The sequence below is a fragment of the Centroberyx affinis genome, unplaced genomic scaffold, assembly GCF_046629955.1.
Source record: "Centroberyx affinis isolate AG114_WGS23_722 - 3 ecotype Tasmania unplaced genomic scaffold, CSIRO-AGI_Caff_v1 ptg000366l_1, whole genome shotgun sequence".
NCBI classification, from domain to species: Eukaryota; Metazoa; Chordata; class Actinopteri; order Beryciformes; family Berycidae; genus Centroberyx; species Centroberyx affinis.
In genome coordinates, this window is record NW_027279037.1 from 356,688 (window position 1) to 372,111 (window position 15,424).

At 42.6% G+C, this 15,424-nt stretch overlaps 2 protein-coding genes across 3 annotated transcripts; both read left to right on the forward strand.

Moving 5' to 3' along the window:
* Positions 1-438: 438 nt before the first annotated feature.
* LOC139641369 (alpha-synuclein-like) lies at positions 439-8,674 on the forward strand. Of its 2 annotated transcripts, none has more exons than XM_071515712.1 (6): positions 439-559; positions 986-1,144; positions 1,535-1,564; positions 3,236-3,378; positions 6,918-6,989; positions 7,882-8,674. In XM_071515712.1, exons 2-6 carry the CDS (start codon positions 1,024-1,026, stop codon positions 7,897-7,899), a joined length of 384 nt encoding a protein of 127 aa, XP_071371813.1. In that variant the 5' UTR covers positions 439-559; positions 986-1,023; the 3' UTR covers positions 7,900-8,674. The 2 variants fall into 2 exon arrangements, with proteins under 2 accessions (XP_071371813.1, XP_071371812.1); XM_071515711.1 differs by having other exon boundaries at positions 517-602.
* A 4,513-nt stretch (positions 8,675-13,187) lies between these two features.
* LOC139641357 (vimentin) lies at positions 13,188-15,214 on the forward strand. Its single transcript, XM_071515693.1, has 3 exons — positions 13,188-13,659; positions 13,934-14,602; positions 15,180-15,214. The coding sequence occupies exons 1-3, from the start codon at positions 13,188-13,190 to the stop codon at positions 15,212-15,214; spliced, it is 1,176 nt and encodes a 391-aa protein (XP_071371794.1).
* Positions 15,215-15,424: the final 210 nt, after the last annotated feature.

Genomic DNA, 15,424 nt, shown 5'->3' on the forward strand with positions numbered 1-15,424 from the left:
ATTAACACCAAGTAAAGGCCTTGTAATTTAGATGTACACTTTACAAAATTCATTACGAGCCTTAACAAAACACGTCACTCAGATATGGGAACACTAAAAAGCCCAGTAGGCCTATCACCACGCGTTAATTACTGTCATTGGTAGTTCAGCCGATTGATGACTAAAGAGCCTGGATCCTACACGTTGTCGCCAACCCACGTAAACAATTTGAGCTACGTAATCTGTGTGTGTGTGTGTGTGTGTGTGAGCGAGAGAGAGAGGGAGAGAGAGAGAGAGAGAGAGAGAGAGAGAGAGACAAACAGACAGTGGAGCGGCTCTTCTGTCTCCAGCTCAGCATCAGCATCACGGGGTTTAATCACTCGCTCTCCATCACTCCAGTCTCTCCATCACCGAGGCGTGGGAGGCGTCCAACCTGTAGAGCGTCTATCTGTACGTGTAGGCACCACACCGTGTTACATCAGTTGTAGTTTAGGGACAACAAAAACCGGTTTTTCCGCTCTCAACTGGCATCCCGGAAGACTCATCACATTCTCGCCTCAAAGGAAGTTAAAGCAAACAGGTGCGTGGACCATCGGCTCTCATTCTCTTCCTCCTACAAATTGGTAATTCGTTTATTTAAGGATATGGTTTTATTTTTTATCGCACTGCAAATGGAACAGGCCTACCGCTGCACAAATACTTTTTTTTCCCCATTAAAGTGTGTAATAAGTCGATAGTGGATAATAATGTGTTATACGATCTGAAAGCCAGTCAGGTTTCTTTAGTCTATTCCTGCAGGTGGGGTTTTGATCAGGCTTAAAGCAGCGATGTTCGTCTATAGTTCAAGTATTTTAGACGGTGATCTAGGCTTGATAAACCTGTCAGAAAGAAAAGTAGGGCGGTGGCATGAGCGTTGTGTCTTGTCACACGGTTTACCCTCACAATAATACCGAGCGCTCCCAGCCAGCGGTGCTTTCTCATGGCGCCTGTTTTGTCATCTTCACAGCTGTGTGTGCCTGTAATTTGGGAGCCAATCAAGCAGCCATGGACACGATAATTAGGGGTTTCTCAAAAGCCAAGGATGGGGTCGTGGCAGCGGCGGAGAAAACCAAGCAGGGAGTGACTGGAGCAGCTGAGATGACGAAAGATGGGGTTATCTTTGTCGGTAGGTGTCGGGAATTCAATTCATTAATGATCATATCACTTTAAAAAAAAAAATAAAAATAAAAAAAGACGTGTGGGGAAAATGGCACACGATGCGTTGAAGGCGTGTAAGTGATTGATAAAATAAGCGTTTCAGCCATTAGTATTATTTATGCTATTAGTGGTTAATTGTTAATTGTGAATAATTTGGCCTACTTTATTCTGTCCTACACTGCTAACACTATTCTGAATCTGAATGAAACAGCGTCCCATTTAATCTTGCTAATCCAACAGTTTATTTTTATTTAGGCCTATTTATTTTATTTTTTTTACTTTTGTTTTTAGTTAGTGGGCTACTCTAATAAATTGTATCCCGTGAGAGTAATTATGCTTCACTTGCATTTCTCTGCAGGCACCAGAACAAAGGATGGAGTCACAACAGGTAACATACATTTTGAAACACTGTACATTACTGTAAATGGATGAAAAACACCTGTTGCATTCCCTTATTAGCCTGAAAGGACTACTGAAACTGTACGGACTTGAAAATCTGCATTCACCCCTTCCCCACCCTTCCCACTAAAACCTGATCCAGGTTTCTATAGGCCTAGAAATGGATCCCTAGGTTATTGCGCAAAGGATAATCTCATTGGGATCTTGTGTTTTTTGTGAGAGGCATTTTGTTAAAACTGCCTCAGGTGGTCAGTGAGAGCGATGTTATTCTACAGGTGAGTTAGTGTCACATTTCACTATTCTCCTTCCCTGCCTCCCCCCCAGCTCCCCCTGGGCTATACCTCGCTATTTCTCACACATAACAAGCAGAGAAACCAGGAGACACTGGCTGCTAAAGGCATCTGGGGAAATGGTTGTGTTGTTGTTGTGGACACAAGTACTATATGTAGGCTACACCTCCACAAAGTAAATCAGTGTATGGGAAGCTGGGTTTGTATGAGTTAAAGACATGCCAGGATGTTTTATTAATATAAATGGCGCACTGGGATATCTTCTCTGCCCAGCTGGCCCTAGGGGCACGCCCAGCGCTAGATTTATGAGATGATAAGTGCTAATCCTCCTTCGGTGGTCCTCGAGGTCCAGATGGCCAGAGAAGATGCCCCAACAGCCTACAGCAGCGAAGTCATGATTAATTAGTCGGTCTACTCCTGTAGTTAGACTGCATCACCACGCAGACTGCGGGAGGTGCTGAAACCAACGAGACAGCAGCGCTTGGGGCAGGGAGGCCTAATGGTTAGAGGGTTACACTGGCTGTCCTGTAACTGGAAGGTTACAAGTTCGATCCCCCCCCCCACAGCCAACATGTGTTAGTTAACATTTGTCTTGTCAAAGTGTCCAGTAGCAAGACTTTGGGCCCCTACCTGCTCTCTGATTGTAAATCGATCTGAAGATGAATCAGCTATATGTCTAAGATGTCAGTGTTAATAACATGCAAACAAAAGCCAGACTTCTAAGCTTCAAAATCAAATCATAAACTTTGAATTTTGTTTTAAAAGTTATCTCAGTTTAGCAATACAGAATTCCCTATGTTTAACCAATAGTGCTGCTTTCAGACTCATAAACAAGTGATCATTTGATTGATCCAATTACCTTATAATAATTATATCACTGAAAAATAGAGACAAGGTGCACTAAGGGGCGGCATTTTTTTTTACAGCAGTTTCAGCAGATGAAAGACACATGGAGAGGTTACGCTATTGACTTTGCTCACTAAGATTACATTACACTGGGAGACACTGGGGGTAAAAAAGGGACTGAAAACCATCAAGGCTGCAGTGATAGGAGAAGGAAGTGTTTGTGTGTATGTGAGAGAGAGAGAGAGAGAGAGAGAGAGAGAGAGAGAGAGAGAGAGAGAGAGAGAGAGAATGGAAGTTGAAAAAAGTTTATCAAAAAGTTCAATAATTGAACTTTTAGATTAACTTTTTTCACTTTTAAATAATAGAAGCAAATACTGATTGAAAAGTATTTGAAATGAGGAAACTACGGTTTGAAATTCTACACCATGTGATCATGTGAATCCCCACAGGTGTCGGTTCTATAGAGACTATCTTCACCTCCCCTCTTCTCTCCGCCTCCCTCCGCTCCTCTTTCCTCTCTACAGTTGCAGGTAAAACTGTGTCTGGAGTGTCTCAGGTGGGCGGAGCAGTGGTTACTGGGGTTACCGCTGTGGCCCAGAAGACCGTGGAGGGGGCGGGCACTATAGTCGCTGCCACTGGATTGGTCAAGAAAGAGCCAGCCAAACAAGTGAGAAAGATACCTGATATACTTTCATTGCTATTTAATATGTGACCCTGTACTCCAATACCCTGTGCTTGTACGCACACAGACACACACACACACACACACACACACAGCCTTCTGTGTGTGTGTGTGTGTGTGTGTGTGTGTGTGTGTGTGTGGGACCCAAACCCAGGATATCTTTGGAGCTGATGTCTGTTTATTTTCTGACATGAAACAAAAAAACAGATCCTCCAAATTAATATATATGTCTCTCCAGCTCCTACACAAATTAAATTAGTGAAGGAAAAGGAGGAATATTAGCTTAGCTAGCACATTTAGTTAAAAAAAATCTAACTTTATATAAGAGCCAATACATGAATCTCTTTACACTAACAGGTGCATCCAGACATCATAAATACAAGGGATAACAAAAATATACAATATGAATGATAAGAAACTATATGATGGATTGTGATATGATATGACAGGAAAAATGACACCCACCTCTCCCATAGGAGAAAGGGTGAAGTGGGACAGGACATTTATGGGGGGGCACAGCAGAATTCTCAAAAACAGCCAGGTATCTAAACTAAAATGACAGATTTGGTGTCATTATACAAGTGAATAACAACTCTGTCACACACACACACACACCTTCAGCACATCCCTCCATTTCCTGACAGCCAGCCACAACTCCTCGCCGTGTCAAAATGGCCCCCTGACCTTGAGTCATCTATCATCGCCTCTCATATCTGCAGCTTGTCTTTCTTCTCTGACATAAAAGCCGTTAGACGTTGTTGGCTTTTTTTGTACATTGTTCATCTGTCAGCCCGGCCGTCGGTCTGCCCAGGGAAGGAGAGGTGGGGAAAGCCAGTTTACCTTGGCAAACTATTTACTGCCATGACGCAAGCTGGAGATGAAAAATGATTCTCTTTTTCCTTTGTCCGTTGGTTCTTTTTTTTTTTTTTTTGCTCTCCGTCTCTATCTTCCTGTCTCTCAAACATAGCAAGGATTACAATAAATGTTCACCTGGCCGTTCGTAGATATGTTTACATTAAGATTTAACAGACTGGAGTGCATTTTTTTTATCAGATCAAAACAAAATAACATGTATTGCGTTTTTAATCATGCCAGTGTTTCTATATGATGTAGTCACTAGAGGATTAAAAAAAAAACAACAAATTGAATTCATCACAACTTACAACACAAGATCCCCACCCACAATCTCTGCGTTTTTCCAGTCAAACTAGAAAAACCTCATTAGTCAAAGAAATAGGCCCCGCCCTCCTTTTTTCAAACCATGGAAACAACACAGTCCCCTGTATCACCTCCCTGTGCTTCCTTTGGTTTATGTCTGGATTAATAAGGTGTTAAATCGGATGTAATTCTGGGGGGAAGAGTAAATTAACCTGTAATTACCTTGTCTCTCATAACATCCCTGTGAGTAGTCGGAAATGATAAGCCAATAAAATATTTCCCTGGGCAATGGGAACACTTTGTCATCTGTACCAACGTTTGTTGTGATGCTCAATCTCCTATCCCTTAATTAGCGGTGGAACACAGGGGAATCCACAACAATAATTTAGACACCTAGAGACACAGCATGCACACACACACACACACACTCACACACACACATTGCTTTAGCTCAGTTTTCTAATTGGCTGTGATTAGTGAAAGCTGCACTATAAAAGATGGAACACCAAAGAAATTATGAAGTTCTTTTCCTGCCAGCGGCAAACAACTGACATCTGAACAAAATGTTTTTCAGCGTTTCCTTTTATTGAAGCAATCAACAATCTGTTTTGTTTCCCCCTGCTTTCAGCCCTTATTGCCGGCTAAACCTCCCATGCATCTGATTTCCTTTTTCAAGCGATCTGTTTGTGGTCTTTCCCGCAGACATCCAGTCGAATCTTTTTATCCTCCTTAGTGGTTGTGTTTTGACTGGTAGTTAGGGAGCTAATCACGCTCTTTGCCCCCAGGTATAAAACACTGAGGAAGCTTCACCTGGAATGGGATTAGTCTCATTAAGAGGAACTGTGACAGGCCAAACCATCAGGCAGGACAGACAAACAGATGGACAGATAGAGAGACAAACCGGATTGATTGATGGAGGGATGATGGGATGGTTGGTTGATGGATGGATTGACAGATGGAGAAATAAGCAAACAGACAGACAGATGTGGGGTGTTTGTATGGCTGGTATTCCTACAGACAGACAGGCAGACAGACAGGCAGACAGGCAGACAGACAGGCAGACAGACAGACAGACAGACAGACAGCAGATTGTCCTCATTTAACTGCCATTCCCAGGCGGCTCAGCCATTAAATGCCATTAATATTGATTACATTCAAAATTGAAGCCAGGTTGAGAGAGCCCATCAAAGACTGTCTCCTGTGCCTGACACACACACACACACACACACACACACACACACACACACACGTGCCCACCAGCCGACAGCGGGTGGGGGACGCCGAGTCGATCGTTATATTAATCTCCTCATCTAGTTGTTTCATCAACTTATCGGCTGCTAGGGACTTAGATCATGAGGCAAGAAAAAGCCAGAGAAAGGTAGAGGGAGGGAGGGGAAAAGAGAGAGTGATGTGGAGGAGCAGAAAGAGAGGTAGAGATATATGAGAGTGATGAGAGCATACAGAGGATGGCAAGGTGGAGAGCAGAGAAGGAAGGGCAACAGTAAACAGAAAATGGTCTCAGCAGTAGAAGCAATATGTTTCAATGGAGGCAATGTATTACTTTGATTATGAATTTAAAGATTATGGCTTACAATGATATTTCAGGTTTGAACAGGCAACACATTAAAAGAGAAAGGCAAGACAATGTTTATTGGCATAGTCGGACGTCAGGAACTGTGTGTGTGTGTATGTGTGTGTGTGTGTGTGTGTGTGTGCGAGAGGGTTTACATGTGCGCACATCTCTCTGGCTCTGCTGGGTGAACAGATGGAGTCACGATGGGTGGTGTTAAATGCAACAGCAGGAGGAGAGGGTGCAATAACTGCTCTAAGGTTGTGTCAGTTGGTGGCACGACACACAGACACACACACACACACACACACACACACACACACACACAGGCGGGCACACACACACACACACACACACACACATGCACACACCAGCACGCACTGTCACCGGTGTCCCATTAAGGAAGGTCACCCAATGGCACGGTGTAATCAAGGCTTCCTTTCAGCCGGATAGAAGAGAGGAGAGGTAGTGTCGCCCCCTTCTTCGTTAACTCTTCATGCCTCGTCTCTTCTCACTCAAAATGGCCACTAATGATATTGACCATTATGAAATGAGTGTAAATGCCTTTCACTGTATCCAGGTATAGTAGGTTGAATTGTATGTGTTCTTTACATTCAAAGCTATGCTGTTGTTTTTATCTCATTCATCACATTTGCAGACATATTGAACTGTTTTCAAAGAGATCACATGTGATTTGTCCATTAATCACACAACAAGTCCTATATATAATGTTTGACCCTATAAGTAGTTGTCATCAGTAATGTTTTCCTCCCACTGTGTTGTTGTGTTCTTTCAGGACGAAGATGCTGCAGCAGTACAGAGTGTGGTAGAGTCACCAGTCGACACTGATAACGCTGACGCTACAGAGGTAAGACTTCACTAACTACTGATCCACATAAAACCACACTCAATAATATGAAGTCGCATCTACAAGTTCAAGCAAGAATGATAAGATAGACAAACCAAAAGATGCTGGATGGGAACGATTTTTGCAAACAGTGTCAGACAGTGAACCTTGTTATATTAAAACCTCAACGAGAGTGAATAGATCAAAGCAGCTCTGTATCACATTCTTCAAGTTTGTGCTTGTGAGTGGCTTATGGAAAACCACCTGTTGACATACATTTGCTTTTATTTAAAAAAAAAAAAAAATATGTAAGTGGATTAGCCTTGGCTGACTTCACACCACTCTCAGCTGTCTAGGTCTGTCAGAGTTGGACTAATTTAGTCCAAGTGCATAATCAGCTGGAAGAGAGATGATTTAAGGGTGAAGAAGCTTTTTGTGAAACCCAAACCTGCTAAAGTACCTCCTTAATATTCTTTAATTCATCCTTAAATCTGTTCTTAAAATCTTGGATTGGAAAATATCTTAGTGGATTGCACACAATCTAGTGTTGGTGCTCCCCCAAACAGATAGCCAGCTAGAAACAAATGTAATAAAGAGTCAACATTTAAAAAAATAATTGGACAATTGAAAGATTGACTTTGTGGACAATGCAACATTATCCAAAGTAATAAATAAATTGCCTTAAAATAATGGGATTTGCAGCAATTCCTCAACCGAAACCTTGAACTGATCTTGATGGTTCTTCGTCTTAAGGATTAAAAATATTGACTGAACTGTCTGTCTAGCTTATGGAACCGTTAAGATGTAACATACTTCTGTTTTAGGGTGGATTTTCACTCAAGTTTAAACAGACCAGTGAAGTGGTTTGAGTGGTGAACAGTAAACTCACTGCCCACCTCTTCTTCTCCCTCAGGAGGACACCGATGACTAAACCCACTGCAAGCTTCTCAATCAAAGATCAATGACCGGAACATTCCATGCCGCTCTGCCAAGTCCCGTCGTGCCTCGTGGTCCTTTATGAAGTCTGTGCCCTAAGTGTGTGTGTGTGTGTGTATGTTTCTGTTTGTATTACTATGTATGTTTGTACACCAGTCTATATGTAAAGGTTTAAGAGAGAGAGAGACATATTGTATGTATGTGTGTGTGTGTGTGTTTTCGTGTGTGTGTGTGTGTGTGTGTGTGTGCCCCTAAAGTTTTTCACATCAGTCCTGAAAAGGGTCTCAGGTGTGTGCCCTCTCTCTGTCCAGCTGTCATTTACAGTGACTCCCTCCCACTGAGAATGCCACCTGGTCACCAGGGGCGTGCGTGCGTGTGTGTGTGTGTGTGTGTGTGTCTATGTGAGTTTTTTGTCAACCCTGTGGCTTTGACGTCAATAATTCGAACATAGAAATATACCACAATTTACCACTAAAAGCACCTAAGTGTCTATATATAAATGAACAATATACTGTAATCTGTTTGGAAACATAATGATGATATTCTCTATTTTTGTCTGTATATTGTCACTGTTTTTTGCGGTGGGCCATAAAGTGCTGAGCTATTTGTGCATTCTTATTGTATTTTTTTAAGTTGTCACTGCTATAAAAAATGGATCAACTATTGAATGGAATTTTGAAAAAAGAGCATGTAAACAAACAATTCAGCTGAACTGCTGTGAAATGGATTTATTTGGATTTGTTAAGTGTTGAATAAAATATGAAAAGGAAACGGAAATGTTTACAGTTTGAGTTTGAGTTTATCTGTCCCTCTGTCAGTGTCTGTGTGTTGGCATGTGTGGTCATTAATGTAAAAAAATCATAAATGGTCAGATCAGCAAAAGTGCCTGTAAGGAATAGTGGAGACCATACACATAATCAATCATTTCTGTCAGGTTATCGATGAGATGAGTAGATCTAATAAAGCCTTCAGAGACGCAGCTATCCATATGCAGGGAAGATGGAATCAAAGATCTGCCCTTTTAAAACACAAAAAGGCTTTTTTTTCATAATAGTCAAATAACAATACACAAAAGCACTCAAGCACATCATGCAAATACCATCGTCATGTAATGTTCTAACAGACTGTTTCTAAAGCAATGTAATCATTCAACCACCTGCCACTGCCAGTTCTGGGCACAGTAGATGGTTTACAGTTAGAATAAGATAGGGAGCAACTCATTAATGCTTTCAGTAATAGAAATACATGAATGCATCCAATTGGGTGAAAATTTCAGAAATTGAATGAATAAAGTACAAATAATCCTAAAAATGAAGCGTAAAGTGCTTTCAGATTAAGGTGTGTGCATCAGAAGCACCGCAAGTTAGTTTGCTTAGAAACTCAGATCAGCTGCTTCTTACTTTCCATAAGTTTCCATAGACATTTGGGAAATGGTGTTTATTTTTAAGGCTCTTTCTGATTGTTATCTGAGACCTATATCAACCTTTGGTGCTTGCAAGGCCTCTCTCTTTACAGATCTTCGACTACTTGCTCTATCTCTGTATGTTAACAGCTTGTGTATTCTTAATGATCACTTATCAGCGGATCAGTGATGACTTCATTACAGTAATGGATAATGGAATTATAAAATCTTGGTTATTTTTAAATCTATTTTTTTCCGCAACTCCTTCCCTCATTTGGTTGTGACTTGTTTTGTGTTTACGTTCTTGTAATTTAATGTTAATATTGTTAGTGTACCTCCTTGAAAATAAGATAAAAGTTTACCTTGTTAATATGAATAAATTCTCATAATTGTAAATAAAGATGACATGAAGATCGTGAACTGTGACTCTATCTCAGCTGGATGTCAAGTCATCTTGTCCTTCTCATTATTATCTCTCTCCTCTGATGGAAACTAGGGCAGAGAACAGCAAGGCAATCCCCTGACTAAAGCAACAGTAATGTGTGTGTGTGTGTGTGTGTGCGTGTGCGTGTGTGTGTGCGTGTGTGTGTGTATGCATGTATCAGCTGGCTGTGAGGCATTAATCACCAGGGAGACAACGAAGGACAACATGAGCTCATACATCAATAACAGGATGTTGTGATTTCAATATGCGGGGCTTTTTTCAGAGAGAAATTCACGCCTTCTATTAAAAAATGTGTGGCTTTTTTATGATTAAATATGTGTTTTATCACTTTTTTGCTACATTTACGTAAGAGGAAAATGTGGGCTATCTGCTGGAAAAGACATAATATACAGAAGATAAATACACAGAAGATAAATATACAGAATCTGGTATAATGTAGTTGATACCAACTATATGATACAATATAAGCCCTTGGTCTATATACTCACTTATAAGGTGAAATGGCCCCATTTTGCCATTTAAATTAGATCCTTTTGAAGTGGTGGATTGGATAGGATAGTGTGTATTCAACTTTTATAGTGATAAATTGGGAAGGTGAGGGTTTGTGGTCCGATCCAAGTGTGTGTGTAGTGTGTGGAGTGAGTATATATGGGTCAGTGTGACTTTATACAGGCCCTTGGTGTAAACTCAAGCAAACACAGTAAAATTGTCAGTGTGAATTTAACTCTGAAAGTGTTGATATGAGTTAAATCAACACTGACAGTTTTAGTGTGAGAGGGCAGGAAAAACTGCAGTAACAAAGGTCCACCTTGGCAGCCATTTCTTCCAAAAGCTTTCCTCTGGGAGACAGTACTGGTCCATAAAGACCAAGACCATCAAACACCTCAACAGCCTCTTCTTGAGAGCTGTCACCCACTTCCCTAAGATTCGCCCCTTGCATTTTCCAACTATTGGTCACTCACTACACTTCCCTCTACAGCTGCAAACACATTGATATCTTACGATCCATTGTCCCTTTGTCCCTTTGTATTATAGGTTAGATCCTGTATCCTTGTGAGGTACTGTGAAACTCTGTCATGATGTCTCAGCAAGACAAATCCCTGTACATTTACTGCAGTTAGTAAGTTCTTCTGATTCAGAGTCTGAGCTGAAATACCCACACTTACATGAATAGGATACACTATTCAAATGGCAGACGGGATAGGATAGTGCATACTCATACTTTGTGGTCATAAAGCGCTGGTGAGTGGATGATTCACAGTTCAAGGCAAGTCCGACTGAGGGCAAGTGCTGAATGCGAAGCGCCTGCCTGTAGCTATTAACCGTTGGCCACACTGGCTTCAAAATTACCTTCTGACTGATAACCTTCAGTGGACACATTTATGGGATTTAGACTACAAAATATCTTTCTTCAGCCAGAGCTTATTCCAGAAACACAGAAGTGAAAAGCCACATTTCTTACCGGTGTAAATATGGCCTTTGTCAAGCTCAAATCACTTCAAAAACATCTTGTGTAAAGATCAATATTCCCAAGAAAGCTGAGTGAGTCATCTAATTTGTTCGCCATCTCTTGTGCTTCCTACTGATGCATCCTCTAGAGAAGACTGAGGGCCAGTAGTTGTATGCCTCAAAACATTTTCTTTTATCCACGCTTGTTATGGTCCATACCTGTCAACTCCTGTTTCCTGGAGCATTTCTGCAGTCTCAGAGTAGCCGATGACTCTGATGGCTGTTGTTATCGATCGTAATATTTCTACAACATTAATTTCAAATGTGTACTTATTTTATAATGTGTGAAATCTGTAAATCTGAAAAAAATCAGGATGTAAATTGTAAGAAGATACTTGCATGTCTGAAACATATTTCCCCATGTTATGAACACCTCAGTGCTGCTGCAGTATATTAGGCCACTGACACAATGACAAATTCAACTGATGACTACAACATGCCTAAACCATAAAGCCTCATCTGGGACCAGTAATTGACATAGGTCTGGTTATGGACCCATGAGAATATTTACATGCTCAATTTTCCAGTATTGTACTGAACAAGTTAATAGACTAAAGTCCATAAAGAACTGCATAAATTCACAAATGAAGAATTTCATAACACACCAAGAGGCCTTAGTCCAGTTCAATAAACCTGACAAAGCCTGTGGGCAAAACACATCATTCACGACATGTTTTTTGCACTTGTATTATAATAAATATGGACTATTGAATAAATACTGGACTAAGGCCTCTTGGTGTGCGATGAACTTCTACATTTGTGAAGATAATGAACTAATTAAAATAATCATAGAGAGCCTTGTGATCAAAGAATTCAGATTTGTTCTCTAGACATTTCTGCAGCGTAGCGCAGCAGTTAGGGAGACAGTCCCTCAAAAAGGGAGACAGTGCCTCAAACAACAGGCCCAAGTTCAGTCTCCAGAGCAAGTTACAGCGTCCACCCTGCTGAAGTGTCCTTGAGCAAGACGCTGAACCTCCAGTGGCGCTGTTCTGTAGGCGACCCTGAGCTTTGAATTCCTTGTGGAGGGGGGTGAGCAGAACGATGCATTTCTCCTTCGAGCATCAATAGAGTATCATAAAAAAAGGAGACTAGAGGAGAGGGAGGTTGGTGAGAATGGATACGTCGTTGGGGTTGTCCGGTGGGGACTGTGCATCACAGATGTGATTGCACATTGTGGTGCACATTTTGGTGACTCAGAACCACCTCCTCCACACCTGTACTAAACATTATTCAGACCTATGCCCATCCACATTACAGCTACACTACACCGACATTGCACCTACACCTAGCCCACATCTCCTGTTTACTGTGTTAAATCATACATGGTACAGGAACAAGATAATCTGCCTCTGGCTCATTCTCATTGGTTGTACATCACTAAGAACACTTAGTGATGTTTGTTATTTATCATTGTTGTAACAGGACGTTGTACAGGAAAACTAGCACATCACCGGTGTTTCACAAAGCATTGGCTGCCCTCTACTTCCCTCCTTCCTTCCCACCCGTTTTCACCGCCACCCTATCTGAGAGGTGAGTGAAAAATAGCAGCCATGCATGCTTTGATCACTATTTCACACTGTGGTGCAAAGGCCAGGGAATGAACTCCACCCGCCTAACTGCTATCAACGCCATGCTGCCTAATGAAGAGCATGATGGCATAGTTCGCTAGAACACTGTCATCATCCACATTTAAAACATGCCAAAACCCTGCAAGAGTTTCAATGCTGTCTGAGACATTCTTTGAGGCCCCATAAAAACCCCTGGACCGGTCTGAGAGGGCGTCAGTTGAAAGGGGGGCTCGGCAAAGACGAAACAACTGAGAACGGAGACGGAAGAAGAGGCCAATCTAGAATCCTGGAATTATCCTAAAACAACAAACCCAATATTTACCACAAACTCTTTACACCAAGTACAGAAAAAAAACAATATGAGAGGAGCGTCTTATTCCCAAAAAAGCCTGCAGGTGAGTGGCAAAAGTAGCAGGATGAGGGTTCAGAGCCCGTCCCCATGTCGGTGCCGTGGATCCTCATATAACGACCGTGGGCGCGCAGGATTCCAGGGCACCGCAGTTGAGGTGGGCACAGAGATACACCAGCACCATGCCAACGAGCAGGAGGAGATGCAGGAGCTAAATGTGAGGTTTGCGGGATACATCGAGAAGGTCCAGGCACTAGAACAGAGAAACGCTGCTCTGCAAGCTGAGCTGGCAGCTCTGCAGGGCCGCTACAAGGGAGGCCCCACAGGCATCGGCAAAGAGTACGAGATCAAGTTCAAGGAGATGAGGGAACTGATCGAGTCCCTGACCAATGAGAAAGGAGCAGCTGATATCGAGCGGGGATATGTTGCAGAGGAGATTGAAGTTTGGAGACTCAAGCTGGAAGAGGAGCTGGCACTCAAAGGTAGAGGAGAGTGAAACCCAAAGAGGCTGTTTGATCCTTATCAAAGCATTTCTATTAATTCATGTGTAGCTTCACACTAGGGACAAAAATTGTCATTTGGAAAAAATATCAAATAGGAGATGTCTCACTGAGAACAGTGGTCAGATTTATATAGTATAGCAAACTAATTGCAGACAATGATATGTCTTTAGAACTAATAAAAATGCACTTCTAAACTATCTCTCCACCCTCTTCTCTCCACTTTCTACCACTCTGCCTTCCTTGCTGTCTCCAGAGGAGGCGGAGATGATCCTGAGAGAGTTCCGCCAAGATGTCGACAACGCCACGCTGCAGAAGGCCGAGCTGGAGAGGCGTGTAGAGCAGCTGGTGGCTGAGATTGAGTTCCTGAAGAAGCTGCATGACGAAGAGATAGCCGACCTCATGAAGCAGATCGAGGACTCAAAGATTACCGCCGAGCTTGGTGGTGACCGGCCGGACCTGGCTGCCTACTTGCGTAACATGCGTGCAGAGATCGAGGCGGTGGCCGCCCGCAATGTCCAGGAGGCCGAGAAGTGGTACAAGGGCAAGTTTGACACCCTTAAGGTGCACGCCAGCAAGCACGAGGACCAGATGAAGACCATGAAGGAGGAGATCAGCACCTTCCACAACCAGGTGACAGACCTGCAGAACCAGATCGACGGGCTGAGAGCTCACAAGGCGGCGCTAGAGCAGCAGCTGGAGGACATGGAGATGGCCCACATGGACAAGGTGGGCAGCCTGGAGGGCATCATCGCCCAGCTGGAGGCCCAGCTCTGTGAAACCAAACTGGAGATGACCAAGTACTTGCAGGACTACCAGGAACTGTTGCACATCAAGCTGAAGCTGGATGCAGAGATCGCCACCTACAGAAAACTGCTGGAGGGGGAAGAGCTGAGGCTTGGAATCCCCACAGAACCAGCAACAGGTGAAACATGATGAAGTTGTGGCACATCTAATGATTATTTAGTGATAGCCCGGTTAAGATTAAGGAGATGTGATGAAGTGTTTTCAAATGCACATAGTGTTCTACACAACACTGAGAAATTCTGTGGATAGATTACAAGCAGAATCTCATCTCCTTTCAAATCCAGTATATGGGGATGTCACAAAAGCACTCAAAAGTCATCTTGTTCCATTGCAGGTGTCTAAATATCATTCCAGGCTGCGGAGAGCTTCAAATCCAAGGTGAGGCCATTTTAGTGCTGAATGAACCTTTGCCTGTATCATAACAGTCTTAAAGAAGCCTACGCACATCCGTGTTATTTCATAAGTGCTGGGTAGTAAAAATGAATTCAACCCGCACATTGCTTTTGTGTTCCCAAGTGTGATTTATTTTTTATTCTTACATGCTGTGAGCACAACGACGTTTCGACAGAGACTGGTAAGAATAAAAACAGAAATCACGCTTGGGAACACAAGAGCAGTGAGCGGGTATTCTCTTCTTTACTGTTGTATCATCAGACATAAAGGTCATTTAATTTTGTTTCTATATCCCTGTGTAGCAGCAGTCAAAGAACCCCAGATCTTCCGGCAGTGAGGAGATCCACCCAGCCACACCTTAACCAGCTCTTCGTGCTGGACTAGCCGAACCGTACCTCCTCCCTCCCTACCACACCCTTTGAATGCCTGCCTGCTGTCTGAATTCTTCCCTGTCTCCACTATCCCAATACATTAAATCACCCCACTACAATCTTATCTCAACCATCTCCTGACCCAACCTTCCTGCTAAACACTTTTCTTCTCCCCT

Excerpts from the sequence above, each read along its gene's own strand:
- LOC139641369 (XM_071515712.1), top strand. The coding sequence starts at position 1,024 with ATGGACACGATAATTAGGGGTTTCTCAAAAGCCAAGGATGGGGTCGTG. Across the intron at positions 1,145-1,534 it reads AGATGGGGTTATCTTTGTCG|GCACCAGAACAAAGGATGGA; the intron begins GTAGGTGTCGGG and ends ATTTCTCTGCAG. Across the intron at positions 1,565-3,235 it reads AAAGGATGGAGTCACAACAG|TTGCAGGTAAAACTGTGTCT; the intron begins GTAACATACATT and ends TCCTCTCTACAG.
- LOC139641357 (XM_071515693.1), top strand. The coding sequence starts at position 13,188 with ATGAGAGGAGCGTCTTATTCCCAAAAAAGCCTGCAGGTGAGTGGCAAA. Across the intron at positions 13,660-13,933 it reads AGAGGAGCTGGCACTCAAAG|AGGAGGCGGAGATGATCCTG; the intron begins GTAGAGGAGAGT and ends TGCTGTCTCCAG. Across the intron at positions 14,603-15,179 it reads CCCCACAGAACCAGCAACAG|CAGCAGTCAAAGAACCCCAG; the intron begins GTGAAACATGAT and ends ATCCCTGTGTAG.